The sequence below is a fragment of the Paralichthys olivaceus genome, chromosome 11 (assembly GCF_024713975.1).
Source record: "Paralichthys olivaceus isolate ysfri-2021 chromosome 11, ASM2471397v2, whole genome shotgun sequence".
In the NCBI taxonomy this organism is placed as follows: domain Eukaryota; kingdom Metazoa; phylum Chordata; class Actinopteri; order Pleuronectiformes; family Paralichthyidae; genus Paralichthys; species Paralichthys olivaceus.
In genome coordinates, this window is record NC_091103.1 from 19,992,501 (window position 1) to 20,008,503 (window position 16,003).

At 40.0% G+C, this 16,003-nt stretch overlaps 3 protein-coding genes across 5 annotated transcripts in view; 2 read left to right on the forward strand and 1 right to left on the reverse strand.

Moving 5' to 3' along the window:
* rab34a (RAB34, member RAS oncogene family a) overlaps positions 1-3,813 on the forward strand; it is a 5,862-nt gene extending 2,049 nt beyond the window's left edge. For all 3 annotated transcript variants that reach the window (XM_069534195.1, XM_069534194.1, XM_069534196.1), the window contains exons 5-11: positions 632-733; positions 823-887; positions 1,025-1,076; positions 1,175-1,256; positions 2,437-2,527; positions 2,834-2,941; positions 3,027-3,813. In XM_069534195.1, coding sequence (XP_069390296.1) covers positions 632-733; positions 823-887; positions 1,025-1,076; positions 1,175-1,256; positions 2,437-2,527; positions 2,834-2,941; positions 3,027-3,094 — 568 coding nt within the window. In that variant the 3' untranslated portion in view covers positions 3,095-3,813. The remainder of the gene's footprint in view (positions 1-631; positions 734-822; positions 888-1,024; positions 1,077-1,174; positions 1,257-2,436; positions 2,528-2,833; positions 2,942-3,026) is intronic.
* LOC109629972 (adenine phosphoribosyltransferase) lies at positions 3,808-6,226 on the reverse strand. Its single transcript, XM_020087956.2, has 5 exons — positions 5,888-6,226; positions 5,629-5,722; positions 5,221-5,367; positions 4,162-4,257; positions 3,808-4,076 (listed from the first exon to the last, which is right to left on the reverse strand). Exons 1-5 carry the CDS (start codon positions 6,008-6,010, stop codon positions 3,934-3,936), a joined length of 603 nt encoding a protein of 200 aa, XP_019943515.2. The 5' UTR covers positions 6,011-6,226; the 3' UTR covers positions 3,808-3,933.
* Positions 6,227-9,739: 3,513 nt separating this feature from the next.
* On the forward strand, positions 9,740-13,272 carry proca1 (protein interacting with cyclin A1). The gene is made up of 4 exons (XM_020088003.2): positions 9,740-10,487; positions 10,585-10,717; positions 11,019-11,153; positions 11,263-13,272. Exons 1-4 carry the CDS (start codon positions 9,992-9,994, stop codon positions 12,941-12,943), a joined length of 2,445 nt encoding a protein of 814 aa, XP_019943562.2. The 5' UTR covers positions 9,740-9,991; the 3' UTR covers positions 12,944-13,272.
* The last annotated feature ends 2,731 nt before the right edge of the window (positions 13,273-16,003 follow it).

Here is a 16,003-nt window from a genome sequence, read left to right on the forward strand (position 1 = left end):
TGCAGTTCTGGAAAATGAATAACCTCATTGAAGCACTGTCCTGAAATGGTTTGATTTTAAGGTCTTGACCTTCTTTGTAAAGTGCCTTGAGATAATGTATATTATGATTTGGTGCTATACAAATAAAATTGAATTGAATTGAAATACACACACGGGTCAAACACTTTGATTAAAATAGATGCAGCAGTTCACCAGGAAATTATGAACATGGAAAATAGAATGTCTTCTTTGAAAGGGCTGGTTTGCTCAAATTTAAGAGTGACATGTTTTAATTAACCTCAAGATTCAATTTCATTTGTTCACATTTTAAACATCATAGTGTGTTTTGTTTTTAGGCTAAAAGAATTAAAGATACATTTACAATAAAAACTTGAAACCATTTTTTTACCCCTACCTCTTCTATAGGAATCCCACCCTGCCTGTTGAGGGCAGAAAATAGTGTATCGTAATTGTTCAGTAATTTTGGGTGAACTGACCCTTTAAAAAGAAATCCAAGGTCTGCTTGCTAATTCATATCCACACTTTAAATACTTTTTTTTTTTATCAACTTGTATGTTCAGGTCAATGTGATTGCTCCTCTCCATGCTGCTCACCTGGACTATCTGAACTCATCCACTTTCACTTGTTTCAGATTTTGCAAAGATACGTTCGATAAGAACTACAAGGCCACGATCGGAGTTGACTTTGAGATGGAGCGGTTCGAGGTGCTGGGCGTTCCTTTCAGTCTCCAGCTGTGAGTTCGACTTGCACGTTTATTACAAAGAAAGCAAAAGTAGTTAAAACCGACGAACTGTTGCTCACCGGTCACACTTTCCATTTCAGGTGGGACACTGCAGGCCAAGAGAGGTTCAAGTGCATTGCTTCCACATACTACAGAGGAGCCCAGGGTGAGGGATCCGTCTGTTTTATGGCAGCGGAAAAATAAGAAATATACTAAAGACTTTTCTCTTTTCATGTGCACATTCAAGCTAAAAGCTGTGTAAAAATGTAAACATTTCCTTCACGTGGTTTTCTGTTCCTCCAGTTGTGATCATCGCATTTGATGTGAACGATGTCGCCTCTTTGGGTCACGTCAGGTAAACACATTCATCACCAGCAGATTGTTTGCTGTCTTACAGTTTTTTTCGTTCCCAGCTGGAGGTTTCATCCTCGTGTTTTTTTTTTTTGTTCGCAGGCAGTGGCTCGAAGACGCCTTGAGAGAGAACGACCCCACTGCCGTCCAGCTGTTCCTGGTCGGCACAAAGAAAGACCTGAGCGTACGTCTTTTACTGCTTTTAAACGCCTGTGAACTTTTTACTTGTGTCTTCACTGGAGTCAAATGTGAATAGTTTGGATTTTTTCCAGCAGCACCAAGCGTTTGTGTCCAGGCTCAAACCTCAGGAATGTGGTTTCTCATCCTGCAGCGGAGCCAAAATAATCCCAGACCCTACTCACTGTATGTTACAGTGGTGGGAAGCAAAAATCATGCTCATTATCAGAGCAGTTCTTTATTGTTTTTCTTCTTGAATTATCTAAAATGTCCGTTTGACTTCAGCTTTACAGACTTGTTCTGATTGTATCATGTGGGTTTTATAATCATCCAAACAGGAATCCCACAATCTCCCAGAGCCCTGTAACATCAATGAATCTTATTGTTTCAAAAATCAAACATATATTGAGTTTACAATGATATAAAATTGAGAAAACCGTCAAATTGACTTATTGTCGCAGCACTAATTGGTGTAGTTTGGATACATTGCAGGTAACTGAAGTTTACAGTGTCTGTCACCTGGGTTTACTGACAGTACTAGAAAGCAGTGATGCTATATTTTTACTCAAGCTGCAGTTCCTGTTCTTGTTTCTTCTTTGTCTATTTGTCTAACTGAAGCAGCTAATTTCTGTGTTGTTGCCTTTTTAGTAGAGCTGCAATTTTTAGTTCAAAAATGGATAATTGAATTATATTTCAGGGCATTTTGTAAATAGTTGGTATAATGAAATAAACACTTGGGAAGATTTTCCTCTATCATCTGACATGTTATGGGCAAGATAAATTCTTGATCAATAGTGAAAAAAGAATATTAGTAGCTACAGTCTAAGATTAGAAGTAGATCTGACATTCCTTGTTAAGTTGATAGAGAGAAAATCATTTGTTATCATTTTGATAATTGATTAATCCTTTGGTATTTTGAAGCAAATACACTAAAGGTTCCCTTTTCCAGGTTCATAAATGTGAGGAGTTTTTTTTGTTTTATGTAACATAAACATTTTCAGTGTCCTGTTCAGATAAAAGTAATCTGAAGGCCTCAGTCAAGGCTTTAAGACACTAACAGACATTTCTTCTTATAGACCACAGTTCATCAGATTGATTGGTAATGAATATAACGGTTATTTGCAGCTTTTAGCATAAAGATTTGATTACACCATATTTAACCTGGTCACCTCTGGTTTCTCCGACAGTCTCCTGCTCAGTATTCTCAGATTGAACAAGACGCTCTCAAAATTGCACAAGAGATCAGTGCAGAGTACTGGGCTGTTTCATCACTCACAGGTAAATACGCTCCACCTGCTCTGACACCATCTTTTAACTAGCGACTGTTTGAAAACCATTAGTTGGGGGAAGTGGTGTCAGACAAAAATGTAGTTATTGTTGTAGCTGGTTTATTCATAAGCTAATGCCAGTTAGTGCGGTTTTATAAGATTAACATTGAATCTTACCTGTTGTTAATGTAAATACAGTACATTAATCATAAATATATATATATATATATATGTATAATATAAGTTTCATCCCCCATCTGCACTCCATTGATTTTCCCACATTCCCTTACTGAACTTTTTCTCTTTTCTGCTGTAGGGGAAAACGTGAAAGAGTTTTTTTTCCGAGTTGCATCGTTGGCATTTGAGACCAACGTTCTGGCCGAGTTAGAGAAAAGTGGATCAAGACAAATTGGAGAAGTCGTCAGTGAGTATCTACACAATCTCTCTGTTACCATGAAAACCAGGACGTCCGTCATGTGGTTGAACGCCCGGCTCTGCATCTGTTACAGGAATCAACAGCACGTCAAACAGTCTGTATGCTACATCCAAGAAGAAAGGGCCCAACTGCTGTCAGTGAGGGAGGGAGCAGGAGTTTTAAAGTCTGACTGAAAAAACTGTGGCTGCTCTCCAGCTCATGGGAGGGATTTCTGTGGTCAAAGGAGGAGGTGGGACGTAGGAGTCTCACTTCCTGACGTGTTGGAGTTTTTCCTGGACTGCCACGACTTTTCCTCCGTGGGATGTGGATTCTTGTGGTGTTACAGAGTGAGTGTGGAGTTACAGAGTGACACATAAATGTTCTGCTGAGATGCCAAAGTATGACTGTGGTTGATTTTGACATGCTGTATGTGTGGACGCTAACTTTACATAGGGCTTGAATTAAATATATCCTATTGCTGCTGTAGTTTCATAATAATACTGTAGTTTACTTTAGAAATGTTTTAATGAAACCGGTACTTTGCCTCTTTTATGAAACTGTAGATTAGAGCTTCAATTCCAAGACAACAGTAAAGATTTGGGAAATTTTTTGTAACAGTTTTTTTTTCTGCTTTTCATCTCTCGACCCTGCAGATTGAGAACCATTGTTGTAATGCAGATGCAGCCTTGAAGAGTTTTATCTGCAGCGTATGCTTCATACGTATTTTTGCTTTTTGTTTTCAATGAAATCAATGACTGAATATCGATGTTCATTTTTGTATCAGAAACTGTGTTAATGTCTGATCATTCATTTTCCTTAAAAAAATCCTCATCAAATGTCATACAAATGTAATAAAGGGAAAATAAATCAAGTCATCATCATCCAAGAGAACATGTATTTTGATTAAAGCTAAACATAATCATAATAAACAGGTACTTTCCAACTAAAAAAACAAATACAACATCTATGTCTCAGTCTTATGTAAAGTTAGATTTACTAGTTCAGCTGTTGAAGTTTTTGAAAGATTCAAGATATTTCTGATCTACTTGGCTCTGCAGCTCTTCAGGGATGCAGTGAGAGAATTTGTAATTTTCTTTAATCCACTTGCCCCCTTCAGTGTTTTCTATAGCTACGGCTACTACACCTGCAGGAAACAGAGCGAGACGTTCACAGTTTAGTGTTAATTCATTAAATTATCATAAAATAATAATAACAACGTGTTGACTGACCTGAAACAGTGGCTCCAAGCCCCTCCACTAGCTGAATGGCAGCTTTCATTGTACCGCCAGTCTCGATCCATTGGTCCACTAACAACACCCTCATCCCTGCAAGACGGAGAGAAGAACAACTAGTACTACTTATGTTTAAGGGTAAAGTTAACAAATCATATTTTATTTGTCTCGCTTAAAAATCTGTACAAGGTGTGACATCCTTAACCCTCGACTAGGGTAAGTAAAAACTACCAAAAAAATCGATCTAGTGCCGAATACAAAGCAATTTGATATAGTAAGTATTAACATTGAGGGGTACTTAATACTCTTTATACTTTGTACTTTATCTTTTACTTCATACGTGGAAATGATGCAGGAATAATTTACCTAACCACCAAAAGTACCAATACAACAGTCAAGCATTTGAAATTTCACTCGAGTTACAAAGGTACATGGTTTAAAATGTAAAAGTAAAAGTATACTTCTGATTAATTGTTTTTCTATTGCATTACTCAATTATCAATACTAATACCTCAATGTCTAAAGAGCGTAGGTATAATTACTATGCAGTTATGTTATGTACTTTGTGTATGTGTAATTTTCTTTAACCAACACCAGGAGGTGCTATGTGAGAGAGGGAATCATAGACTCTATATGGAGGGAATACATGGATTAAACCTATGAGTGATGAAGGTCCTTCAAACATCTCAGACCTGAACATTGTTTGAATTATTCACTTTGGCTGTAGAAAGTTGTCACAGACATTGTTCAGTATTTTCTGACAATTTATAGAAAAATATAAACCAAGTAAATGAGAAAATAACCAATAGAATAATAGATGAAAGGATAAAAAGACATTAGTTGACTTTGGATCTAATTCATGTTCAAATCATCGATTTATATATTTGAATTTGTTAATTTATTTTACATTATTTGAAGTTTTACATATAAATACAACCATGCTTTGCTTACCACATGTAAACCAACACTGTCAGGGTTCCTAATGATGATCTAAGTACATCACTGCAATCACAAATTGTGCCATGGTGACAGGGTAAAAAGGAAATGAAGATTAACCTGGTCTTATGACGTCCAGTCTTATTTCCATATTCTTTTCTCTGCCTGTGTAGTCGGAGTAGGTTTGGTTCTGGGTTGCCACACACAAGTGTCCTGCTTTACGAATGGCCAGGAAACCTTTCCCAAGAGTGTTGGCTATAAATGCCCCTGAAAAACACATCACACTTTCACGCAGGCTGCATCAGTGTTCTAGAGGACAGTTAAAGTTTTTACTGGCCCTGTCTGTTGCTTTAAACAACCACCACCACAGACACACTGTCCCCCAACCCCCACCAGCTAAAGTCCAGGACTGAGGGTTAGGTTTCCTGAGCTGCCTCCTAAAATAAAGTTAGTGTGACACACTGTGACTTGCTCTTAAACTACCATTTACATATAACTTCTTAAAATGATTTGCTGTCGTTGTCTCACCAAGAATGAATCCCATTGCATCTATCCCAGCAACCAGGTCAATGGTGTCACTGTGGAATGGACTGAGAAGGTCTGAGACACAGTCTGCAAGAGCCTGGATCAAACACAGCAAACCCACAAAATGCAAAGTGTGCATGAGAAGACACTGCATGTACATGAATGAGCTTTATACAAACTGAGTCCATGTAAAAGAGTGACGACAGAAACAACAGTATCAACAGAGCTGAGAGACTAGAAATCTTAAAGCTTCCCATCATACCAGGGAGTTGCAGTAGATTCTGGACGGATCCAACCAGGCAAACATTGGTCCTTTTGTGTTGGGTGCCATCAGAGAAAGGTACCATCCTTTACTCCTGACTGCAGGAGCAGCCAACACGTCCATTTGTTAACGCCACAGTTGTCTGTGCTGTTTCAGGCTGAAAGAATCGGACTGGGAGTCGGAGAGAGTGGCACTTATCAGGTTCCAGTGTGGGTGAATGGTGGGTGGGAAGAGGGCTGTTAATAACACTGAGCTTAGTTACCTACTCTGTCTGTGGTCAGTGCAGGAGCATTGATCTGCTGAACCGTGTCAACAAAAGTCTCTGTCAATGAAAGGTTTAATGCAAAGAATATAATATATAAGATATATATAATATAAAGGATAGATATGTGTTGCCCCCTGGTTTTATTAGTTGCATCTGTGTGGACTGTGCACTAAAAACAAACTCAGCACTGTAATCTATTGAGAGCAATTGAGAGTCGACACTGGACTAAATGAAGTGAGACGTACTCATCTCAATACGTATTGATCTCATCAGACTTTGTATTGACCTGCCCTCAGTTCACTGCTCATAATATACATGTTTAAAACTGCTTGATTCTTGACTGATGCTTTTTTCCTGGTTTTTACTTGCTTTCATTTACTATTTTATTTGATTGTTTTTACATACATATTTGTATTTTTCCCTTCAATGAGCTATATACATGAAGAACATTCCTCCTATGATCCTATGGAAATATTTTCTCTCATCCTGAAGTCTTGAGGCGTTTGCCTTCAGATGACCGGCGTGTAAACAGGCTCAGGTTGGTGCTCACTGCAGGAGACACAGAATCCGTGATGAAACTGTGCACGCCCCAGTGCTGAGACTCAATAGATTATCACTGTTATAAAATAAACTCATGTCTGAAATTTCAGTACATTTTTTGTGCAAACAGAGATCAAACTGAGTGTTCACTTTTCTGCCAAGAGTAACTTTCTCACACTTCTGGTTTATGTGTTTCCTGAACCCAGTGCACTTACTGTACAGTTCATTTACACATTTACACATTATCTGCACACGTAAGAAATTTACAGGACAATAAACCTGACAAGATATAAATGATATAAACCTGTTTGACTGATTCTGCTGTTTGAGCTAATGGAATTAAGAGGGGTTGAAGTATCTTACAAAGAAATGCTTAGACCTGCTACAATACATGTGTTTAGCCACCTAGTGGCAGTGTAAACAAGAGAAAGTGTAAATAATTTAACATTCATTAATATCTTGACCAATATACAAGAGTTTTTACTTCATGATGCCTTTTATATTTTATGTAAATCTCTTTGGTTTGCCTTAATGTCCAAACACTTTACTTTAACTACTGCATTTAGCATCTATACACAGTATGTAAAACGTCGATGAATGGTTTATTACACACAAAAATGTAGTAAGGAAGTATTACTGTAAAGTAATAAATAAAAATGATCAAAACATCTGGCTTAATAACAATTGATTTATAAGATTTGTCTTTTTTTGGTTTGGTCAACAGTCAAAACCCTCTAAATTACTTAAATGATAATTTACTTACCAAAATTGCTGTCATGTACAGTGGAGGTCAAAAGGACCCAACAAATCCAGCCACAGCTACAAATACATATTTTATATTACTGCAACTGTGCTTTACTGTATTGTCATTTATTATTATTTTTATTATTCATTCACATAGGATACTTCACAAATGCATTAATAAACACTTAGATCTTTATATGTAATTTACTAAACTATTGTTGTATACCGCTCATATATAAACATACAGCGTTACTGATACATTTCATACAGATCAACAGCTCGTATTTTTATGAAGTCACTGCATTCACTAACTTAGAAGAGTCATTTTTTGACACTTTGCAAACACATCTGGTCTCACATGGGGCCCTGATACCTCAGCTCATCCAGGGGGCGCTGTTCTGCAGCTGCTGGCCTGTCTGTGGATGAGAACAAATGTTACCCAGCAGGAATCCTAAAGTACACAAGTGTAGGCTTTCAGCTTTCTGCTTCACTGGGTGATGTCAGTTGACTCCAGATACTGGTATCTCCTGATGAACAGCAGGATTACTCACGTCTTCTTGCTCCAAATCCCTCCTCTACTTTAATTCATGAGAAACAAGTCCCCCCCCTCCCTCCTCCTCCTCTCTCAAGATCTGGTCGAATGTTGCCTCTGGTGATTTTACATCATTTCTCTCCGCCTTCCAACAATCCGATTTCAGTGCCTTGAGTAGGCTGGATCTCCGCCTCTAGAGCTCTGGGTAAGACCAGCCATGTGACAAAACACTGGGCTGATTAGAAAGATTTTCTTTTCTCTGGGGAACAGTCACTTGTTCACAGAACTCTTCATCGTTCTTTACACTCATACGTAAGAATATATCATGTGTAAGCCCACAATGATATTGATCAGATACAGATCTACAATAATCGAATCCACAAAACACGTTTCCTGGCTTAGTGGATGACATATGGGTTAGTGCTGTTTTTTTCTTGAATAGTTGTGTCTATGCCCGGTGTGCAGGCAGGTTACTAGACACCACATGTCGGCCAGATCCTGATCCACATTTCCAAATAACAAAACCACAATAAAGATATATCAGGTTTTTAGATCGTAGGTCTTCAAACGTCACCAACTAAAGAAATACTACATAAAAGCGGGGCAGATAGAAAGAAAAAACCTAATTCAGCAAACATTAACACTTGGAACTCTTACAACCTTTCTAATTTTTACTTACCCAGCAGCCGGACACACATATGTTCAGTAGAAATCAAATATGTGTTACACATGGTTTGTAAGTCATCAACAATCTTTAGGGTACCATGTCAGAATAATGTGTAACTTCCAGGCTCCATTAACTTCAGTTGCTGCAGGAAAACTACTTTAAGTGTCTTTTTCTTGGCAGTTTATACACTTACCTTTGTGCCAGGTTTGTACCAAAGATTGTTCATTGGTTTCAATTTAATGTGGTCATGAGTTTTTGGATGGACACTTTTGATTATTTCCATGCTTGCTTTCGAACCTTGTTTTCTGCAAGACCCTTTGTTTAACCTTTTTGTTTTACCACCTGAACTTTGCTTCTGCAATTTTGGGTCCATCTGCGCACTTTCTATTTCAATTCTGACAAATGTTTAATAAAAACAGTAACAGTTCTAAAACGTTTGTTCACATGGAACATTCAGAACTATTTTCATGACAGAGGAGAGAATGCTAATTGGAGCATTTTGACAGGGAACTGTTTGATTGATGTAATGAAAGTTACAAAATCCATCAAAACGAACATAATTGTCTTACACACAATTAAAACTGATAAAAAGGATCAAATAATAGCCACCTTTAATTAATGAATTAATTTGTATAATTTAATTAATTTGAGTAATAAGCGCACAGTCATTATTTTAATGCTGAGTTTCTTGATCACCATCACTTCAGTATCAGCCTCAATCTCGTGGGGCTGCTGAGATCTCTCAGTCAGTCCGGGAGGTTTGCGTGCAGCACCAAACCTTTCTCCACATTCCACAATGAAAGAGTTTTGTCCCTGGCGCGCATTGTGATTTAGGTCATCGCCAATTCAGCGCCTGTTTTGTAGCATCTGAAAGATGTCCAATCTCCTGGGTTGGCACAATCACCCCATGCCTGTTACCATGGGGAGCGGGGGCAAGCTGGAACCTCCTCCGTGCGCGTTCCCAAAGTAAATCTCCACTTTCCTGGGGGTTGAGGCTGAGGGGGTTGGGAGGTAACTAGCGGTCATATCTCTTCGCAGTGGAAGGAGCTGGAGGTTCATGAGCCACACACCCACTAATTAACCCTCTCCTCTACTTCTGCAGGGCTTCACTCAGTGGGGTGATACCGATGGGTGATGTGCGCATTGGCGCTCAGTGTAACAGATAAAGATTCCCTGCCACGATGGAAATCTAAAGAGGTTAATTCGGCTGACTCCTCCCAGCGTTGCCATTTATCGTATTAATAATCGCACGACTTGTGCTTCGCCTTAAAAGTAGGAGGGCTGCAAGGGGCGCCGGGAATTCCGCGAGGAGCTGTCTCCGTTACGCATGGTGCTGAAAGTGCCACACGGCGCATCATGTGGTCGGTCTTCTTTGTCTTTCTGTCTTATCTGGACAGAAACTTCGTCAAGGGCGCGGAGGAGAGCAAAGAGATGTTCTCAATGCTCAACGGCACCTTTTGCGCAAAAATGTCGACCGTGGGGGAGAATTTCCTTTACCAGGTGTCGGACGGAGCCGAGGTGGTGCGCTCCGTCGTCAGTCCCTCCGGCAAGCTCGTGAACTGCACCGTCATAGTGAACCAGATGCAGGTGAAATCCTTCATGCACGAGTGCAGGCTGGGGCTGAAGGAACAGAGAGCCGGGCGCCAGCTGGAGACGCGTTTTGAACGCATGGATGAAGCCAAACAGGTGTGCAACGAGTTCACAGAGAGGTCCGGGCGCAGCGTAAAGAGGGCGGACAGCGATGACTCTTCGCTGCAGAACAAGGTGTTAAAAAGATCCAAGAGAGGCTTCACTTATCCCGGGACACTGTGGTGTGGAGCCGGTAACATGGCTGATAACTATGAGCAGCTGGGTAGGTTATACCACTTCAACATGTTTCAGCAAATTACATTCTGCGTTGTGAGAGTGTGTGTGTGCCCGGTTTACAATCTGTGACCTCGTCTTTGCAGGAGACTTTGCGGAGACCGACAGCTGCTGCCGAACTCATGACCACTGTCCTCATGTCATCCACGCCTTCTCCTCAAATTATGGCCACACCAATTTCAAGTGGCACTCCATCTGCCATTGTGACTGTGATAATACGTGCGTAAATACAATACGTTTTATTCTTCTGTCAGACTGGCAGATATGTCCATTTTAATCATAACAATATTGCAGTTATCATGTGGTTATGATGTCTGACACCTAAACAATTGTTTTTTGTAAAATCTAAATTTCAGATATAATGACCATGGTAATTTGCAGATGCATTGCAGTATAGGATGCATGACTAGAATAGTTAAAATAAAGTCAAACTGCAAATGTTCCTTGGACAATTTTAGTTTCTCTTCCTTTTTCATTTTCTTGAAACAAGACAGATTTTTCATTCTGTCTCTCTCTGCAGGTTGAAAACTTGTCTGAGGAAAGTCAACGATACATCTTCCAGGGTTGTTGGTCAGGCTTTCTTTAACGTTATTGGCGTGCCTTGCTTTGAGTTGACCTATGAGGAGCAGTGTGCAGAGCGGCACTGGTATGGCCTGTAAGTATGGAGTTAAATTTTTAAGTAGCTTTGCAGCATACTGAGCAGTATTACTCCCTGACATCCACACACTAACCTTCCCCTTTGCTCTCTCTCTCTTTTTTCATAGCTGTAAACGATATGAGAAGCTCCCCATTGCTGTGCTGAAAGAGGCGGTCCCATATGACTTTGGTGGAATTGATGTCATCGATCAGCTGACAGTGGCTCCTCCCAAGAATAAAGAATCCTGGAAAACCGAAGAGGAAGAGAAACCGGAGAGTCCAACTCAGTCAACCATGTCAGGCCCTGAACAGCCCTCACTCACAAACGTCGTCACCGCTGCAGAGGACTTCATCAAGGTCCTCGCTACTGTCTCCACCTCTCAAAGCTCCACCAACGACTCCGACAAAGAGACGCAGAGCTCAGAGAAGAAGAAGAGGAAGAAGACAGGGAAGAAGAAGAAAACCACAAAAAAGCATAAAGGAAAGGGGAATAAAAGAAAGCAGAAAGCAGAGGCAGGTGTTAAAACAGAGGACAGAGCTGCGGTTTCACCTCCTGGCAGCAAACCAGGGGACGTCATCGCCCTGAGTAACTTCATCAGTGACTCACACAAACATGACCAGTCAAGTCCAAACAGAGCTGGTGACACTGAATATGAGCTCAAAGGAAAAGAGGAGCCCTCCAACGAAGTCATGAAGGATGAACCAGCTATAGATAAAGAGACGGTTTCCATCACGCCATTGATGATAATCCAGAAGAAGCCAGCAGATGAAATCACTCTTTCTTCAACAACAAACACAACCACTATACCACGTAAAGCAAGAACCAGAGAGATAAGAAAGAGGAGAAGAAAGAAGAGTAAGAAAGTTCCTCTTCCTTCTGAGGAGGTTGTAAGGAACACAGCAGATAACTCAAGTAACATTTCTGTCCCCACCTTCATTACCATAACTCTGATGGCACAACCCAGACAACAAAGCCTTGAGAGCAGCACTAAAAAGCAACCTGTCGTCAGCACTACTGGTACCCCCACTGAAATCACCAAAGTCAAAAGGAACAGGTCAAAGGAGAGGGGAGACAGAGTGGAGAGAAAAAAAAGGAGGAAAGTCAGCTCAGCTTCCCCCATTGTGGCTGTTGCCCATGAAAATTCCTCCGTGGACTATTTGAATGTGATCCCTCTTAATGGGGCTTCTACCGTAAGATCGGTCTCCACTGCAGAGATGCAGGTTTCTCACCGGCTGGACATTTATGGAGGGAAAACATCCATCCACAGTACAGCTGTGAACTCTTCCTTTAGTGTTTTGAAGAGGCAAAGATCAAAGATGAGAGGACTGAGAAGGAGGAAAATGGCCTTACCTTTTGATCACAACATCTCTGACAATTTACCCCCAATTCCCACAACTCCAGCCATGGGTAGCAACACAAGCCCTCTTGCAATTAGATCCACAGAAAGTCTTCTAACTCAAAGTGTATGGAGGCTTTTTACAACAGTGCCCCCTGCAGTCAGTGCAAAGCGACAAAGGCAAACAATCAGGCGGCAGAAGAAATCAAGACAGAGAGCGGAGCCCGCAGCTCTTAGTGTCGGACCTTCTGTCCCTGAACAAACTGAACACATACCAATGACATTTACAACCACATCGTCCAAAATCACCACTGCTGATGAGTTCAGTCCACACAGGTCTGACAGGCCCCATGTCACCACCTCAGCTCCTCCCGTCATGAGCCCGATTCAGTTAACGATTGAGAAAGCAAAAGCACAATTCACCAGGAAGAAGAGGAGGAAAGCAGCAGTGCTATCGATCAGACAACAATGAGCCATGTGGTATGAGAACAGTGGGATATGCTTCAGAAAGGCAACTTAGCTGGCTACGCTAGCTTCTGTCAATCAGATAAATCTGCTTGTTAATGAGATAAATTATACATATTCAAAATATAATCTTCTTTGTTCAACATTAAAATCACAGATTTGGACAAAAATCCTTTTGATTGTAAAGTGTGAATCACGTTTTGTTATACTTTATTCTAGATGTGTGTAATACATTTTCTGAATGACTATGAATGTATCTCACAGTGCTTCCATGTAGCTATGTCAAGTGATAAAATAAATAAAAGTAAAATATTTCCTTTTTCAACAATAGTTTAACATTTTGAGAATAATGCCTCTTTTTTACATTGTCAAGAGTTAGAGGGTCAATGTTAATTTCATTCTTGTATGCTAGCTACCACACAAACTACATGGTTGAATATATTGTTTATTTACACATTGGGATTTGCATGAATTAAACAAACTAAATCTAATGTGTTAGCAAGTTTTGTCGGAACCTTTCTACGTACTGTGCACAGAAATCATACCAAGAAAATATTTGTGTGTTTACTGTGCTATTTTGCTCCAAGGACTGAGGACTTTGATCTTATAGCTGCCACCTGCCTGTGTGGTTTGAGTCAGGGTCACATTCTCCACACAGATTAGGAGCTAATTTATACACTTTCACCCCTCACCATTGAGGGTTGTAACACCCAGTGCACAGGCTGAAATCCTCCAGGTCAGCTGATTCTCACACTGACCAGAAGAATTTATCTGGATGTGTTTCAAAGGCAGAATTTGTTCAAAATTAGACTCACAGAAAATGCATGTTGGCATTTTTGAGGAAAGAAGAATCTTTTATGAGAATATTCCCGTTAAGTCTTGCAAACAGTGGGAACGATGAAACAATGCAGACTTTCATGCTGCAGCTCAAGTTTCCAGATTTTTTGGAGGACATCCAAGCATTCAAAGGAGCTTAGCATTCAGACACAATCATAAGCTGAAATGGCAAAGCGACTAACACAATTAAATGGGTGAAAAAGCAGATTCTCACAGAGGGAAAAAGTGGCAGGACATTTAAATTCTTGTGTAAGTGAATGACCTTTAAAAATGTGTTTTGGCCTTGTGGTAAATTTAGATGCAACATCATCAAATGGATTAAAAGTGGTTTTAAAACTGAAGTGACTGTGGATGTCTGCCAAAAAATATCAACAAAAAAATCGTGGTATATAAATCTTCTGCACAGACATACAGTAACAGTCTAGTTCACTTCAAAGATTCAGTTTGTAGAATTTAGTGACATCTAGTTGTGAAGTTGCATGTTGCAGCTGAATACCCCTCACCTCACCCTACCCTTCCAAATATGAAATAGAACCTGCGTTAGACTTCAGTTGTCATGAAAACTCAAAATGTGTTTAGTTTGTCCAGTTTGGACGACAGTAAAAAAACATGGCGGCCTCCACAGAGAGGACCCCCCCCCCCCCCCCCCCTTCATGTAAATATAAAGTTTTTAGATATAAAGAGGCCATTCTTTGGTAAAGAAAACAACATTTGATACAATCTCCATGAAGCACACCAGTGAAAACATCACTAGGATTATTTTATATTCAATTTCTGCCAAAAATTCCTTTCACCTAAATCTTACACACTGAACCTTTAAGTCATGTCAAGATGCCCAGTATTGAGTAAATGTACTTAGTTACCTCCTACCATGGATTATTAGTAAAGCAATATACATACTGCAATATCCTGTACCTTGCTGATAGGTGCAGCTCATAGCGCATTCATACTATTGTTGCTGCGGGGATGGCTCTGAACATCTGAGAGTGGGCTCACACACAAAGGAATACGCAATCTGTGGTATAGAGAAGGACACAGTAATGAGAAGACATACACTCAGTGGCAGAGGCTCCAATAACCCATTACAGTCCCCAACAAAGGGGAGAATTTATTGATTGAGAGAAGCAAAGCAACAGAGGTTAAATTAGCTTGTGTGTCATTGATGGATGAGGAAGTGTACGTTATTTTCTTGTTTCTCAAATGAGGAGCAAGGTAATTTTTTTCTTGTTAAGGGACCTGAACCTGTTTAATAATCCACCCACCTTTCATCTTCTTACCCTGGGGACATCATGCCACCCATGGCCACTCCTCTGTCCACGCCCCTGACAATACAGCACCTGATCGTTCTCCACTTCTATAAAAACCCAACAATCATGTTTTATTTCTGGCAGGAGATCATGGCAGATCAAGACTACCCACATTTCTTTGACACACATTTTCTGTTTGGGTGTGAGGAACCGTGGCCTGGCACTGGAGCTGGTTCTTAACAAAGTGGAGTACGTAAGGAGCAAAGTGCATTGTGGAACATTTGTGTATTCCACAAATGTGCAGTCTCCACACAAATAGATGGTCATTAACATCAGAAAGATGGTAGGTGGTGGTTGGCAGTCACTGGTGTCCCTTGGCTCTCCGTTGGACTGGAAGCCGAGCAGGAAATTCACTGGCAGCTCTCTGTGGCAGGAACACAGAAATAGATTAAAGTTGGTCTCTGTCTGCAGAAGCTTCTTTTTCTTATTTTGTAAAATGGCAGCTTGTGAGTTTGAGGGAACAGTTGAGTTGAACATATGACGCATAAAGTCTTGACATAGTATCATATACAGAATCAGTGTCTTTGTGCTGCTACAAATTGTCCATTCTGTCAACAGAATTCTCCCTTTCTATCACAACCATTGCATTTCTGAATATATATGTGAGAACATTAGGAAATATAAAGAAAAATAAAAGTCTATTAATGAAAAATGTCTTCAGTATGTTAACATGAAGTGGTGGAAAAAATATTTGGATCCTTTTTTATGTGAAAGTACAAAAGAGTTATAAGCAAATTGTTCTTGTTCTAAAGTGAAACGGCTTTTTCTTGTGACTCATGTATTCACCAATGATATTTTCACCAAGGATATGTTTTCCTTGGTGTCCTTTGTTTTTTTAACATTGTGAAATATAAAAGTATTAACATTGTCAACAACATGCACCATATATGTCATTCCAAATTATTCTCCCTGAATCATTTTCG

Coding starts and splice junctions, on each gene's coding strand:
- LOC109629972 (XM_020087956.2), bottom strand. CDS start 6,010: ATGGACGTGTTGGCTGCTCCTGCAGTCAGGAGTAAAGGATGGTACCTT. Junction 5,723..5,887: donor GAATCTACTGCAACTCCCTG/GTATGATGGGAA, acceptor TGTTTGATCCAG/GCTCTTGCAGACTGTGTCTC. Junction 4,077..4,161: donor GCTTGGAGCCACTGTTTCAG/GTCAGTCAACAC, acceptor TGTTTCCTGCAG/GTGTAGTAGCCGTAGCTATA.
- proca1 (XM_020088003.2), top strand. CDS start 9,992: ATGTGGTCGGTCTTCTTTGTCTTTCTGTCTTATCTGGACAGAAACTTC. Junction 10,488..10,584: donor TGATAACTATGAGCAGCTGG/GTAGGTTATACC, acceptor TCGTCTTTGCAG/GAGACTTTGCGGAGACCGAC. Junction 10,718..11,018: donor CATTGTGACTGTGATAATAC/GTGCGTAAATAC, acceptor CTCTCTCTGCAG/GTTGAAAACTTGTCTGAGGA.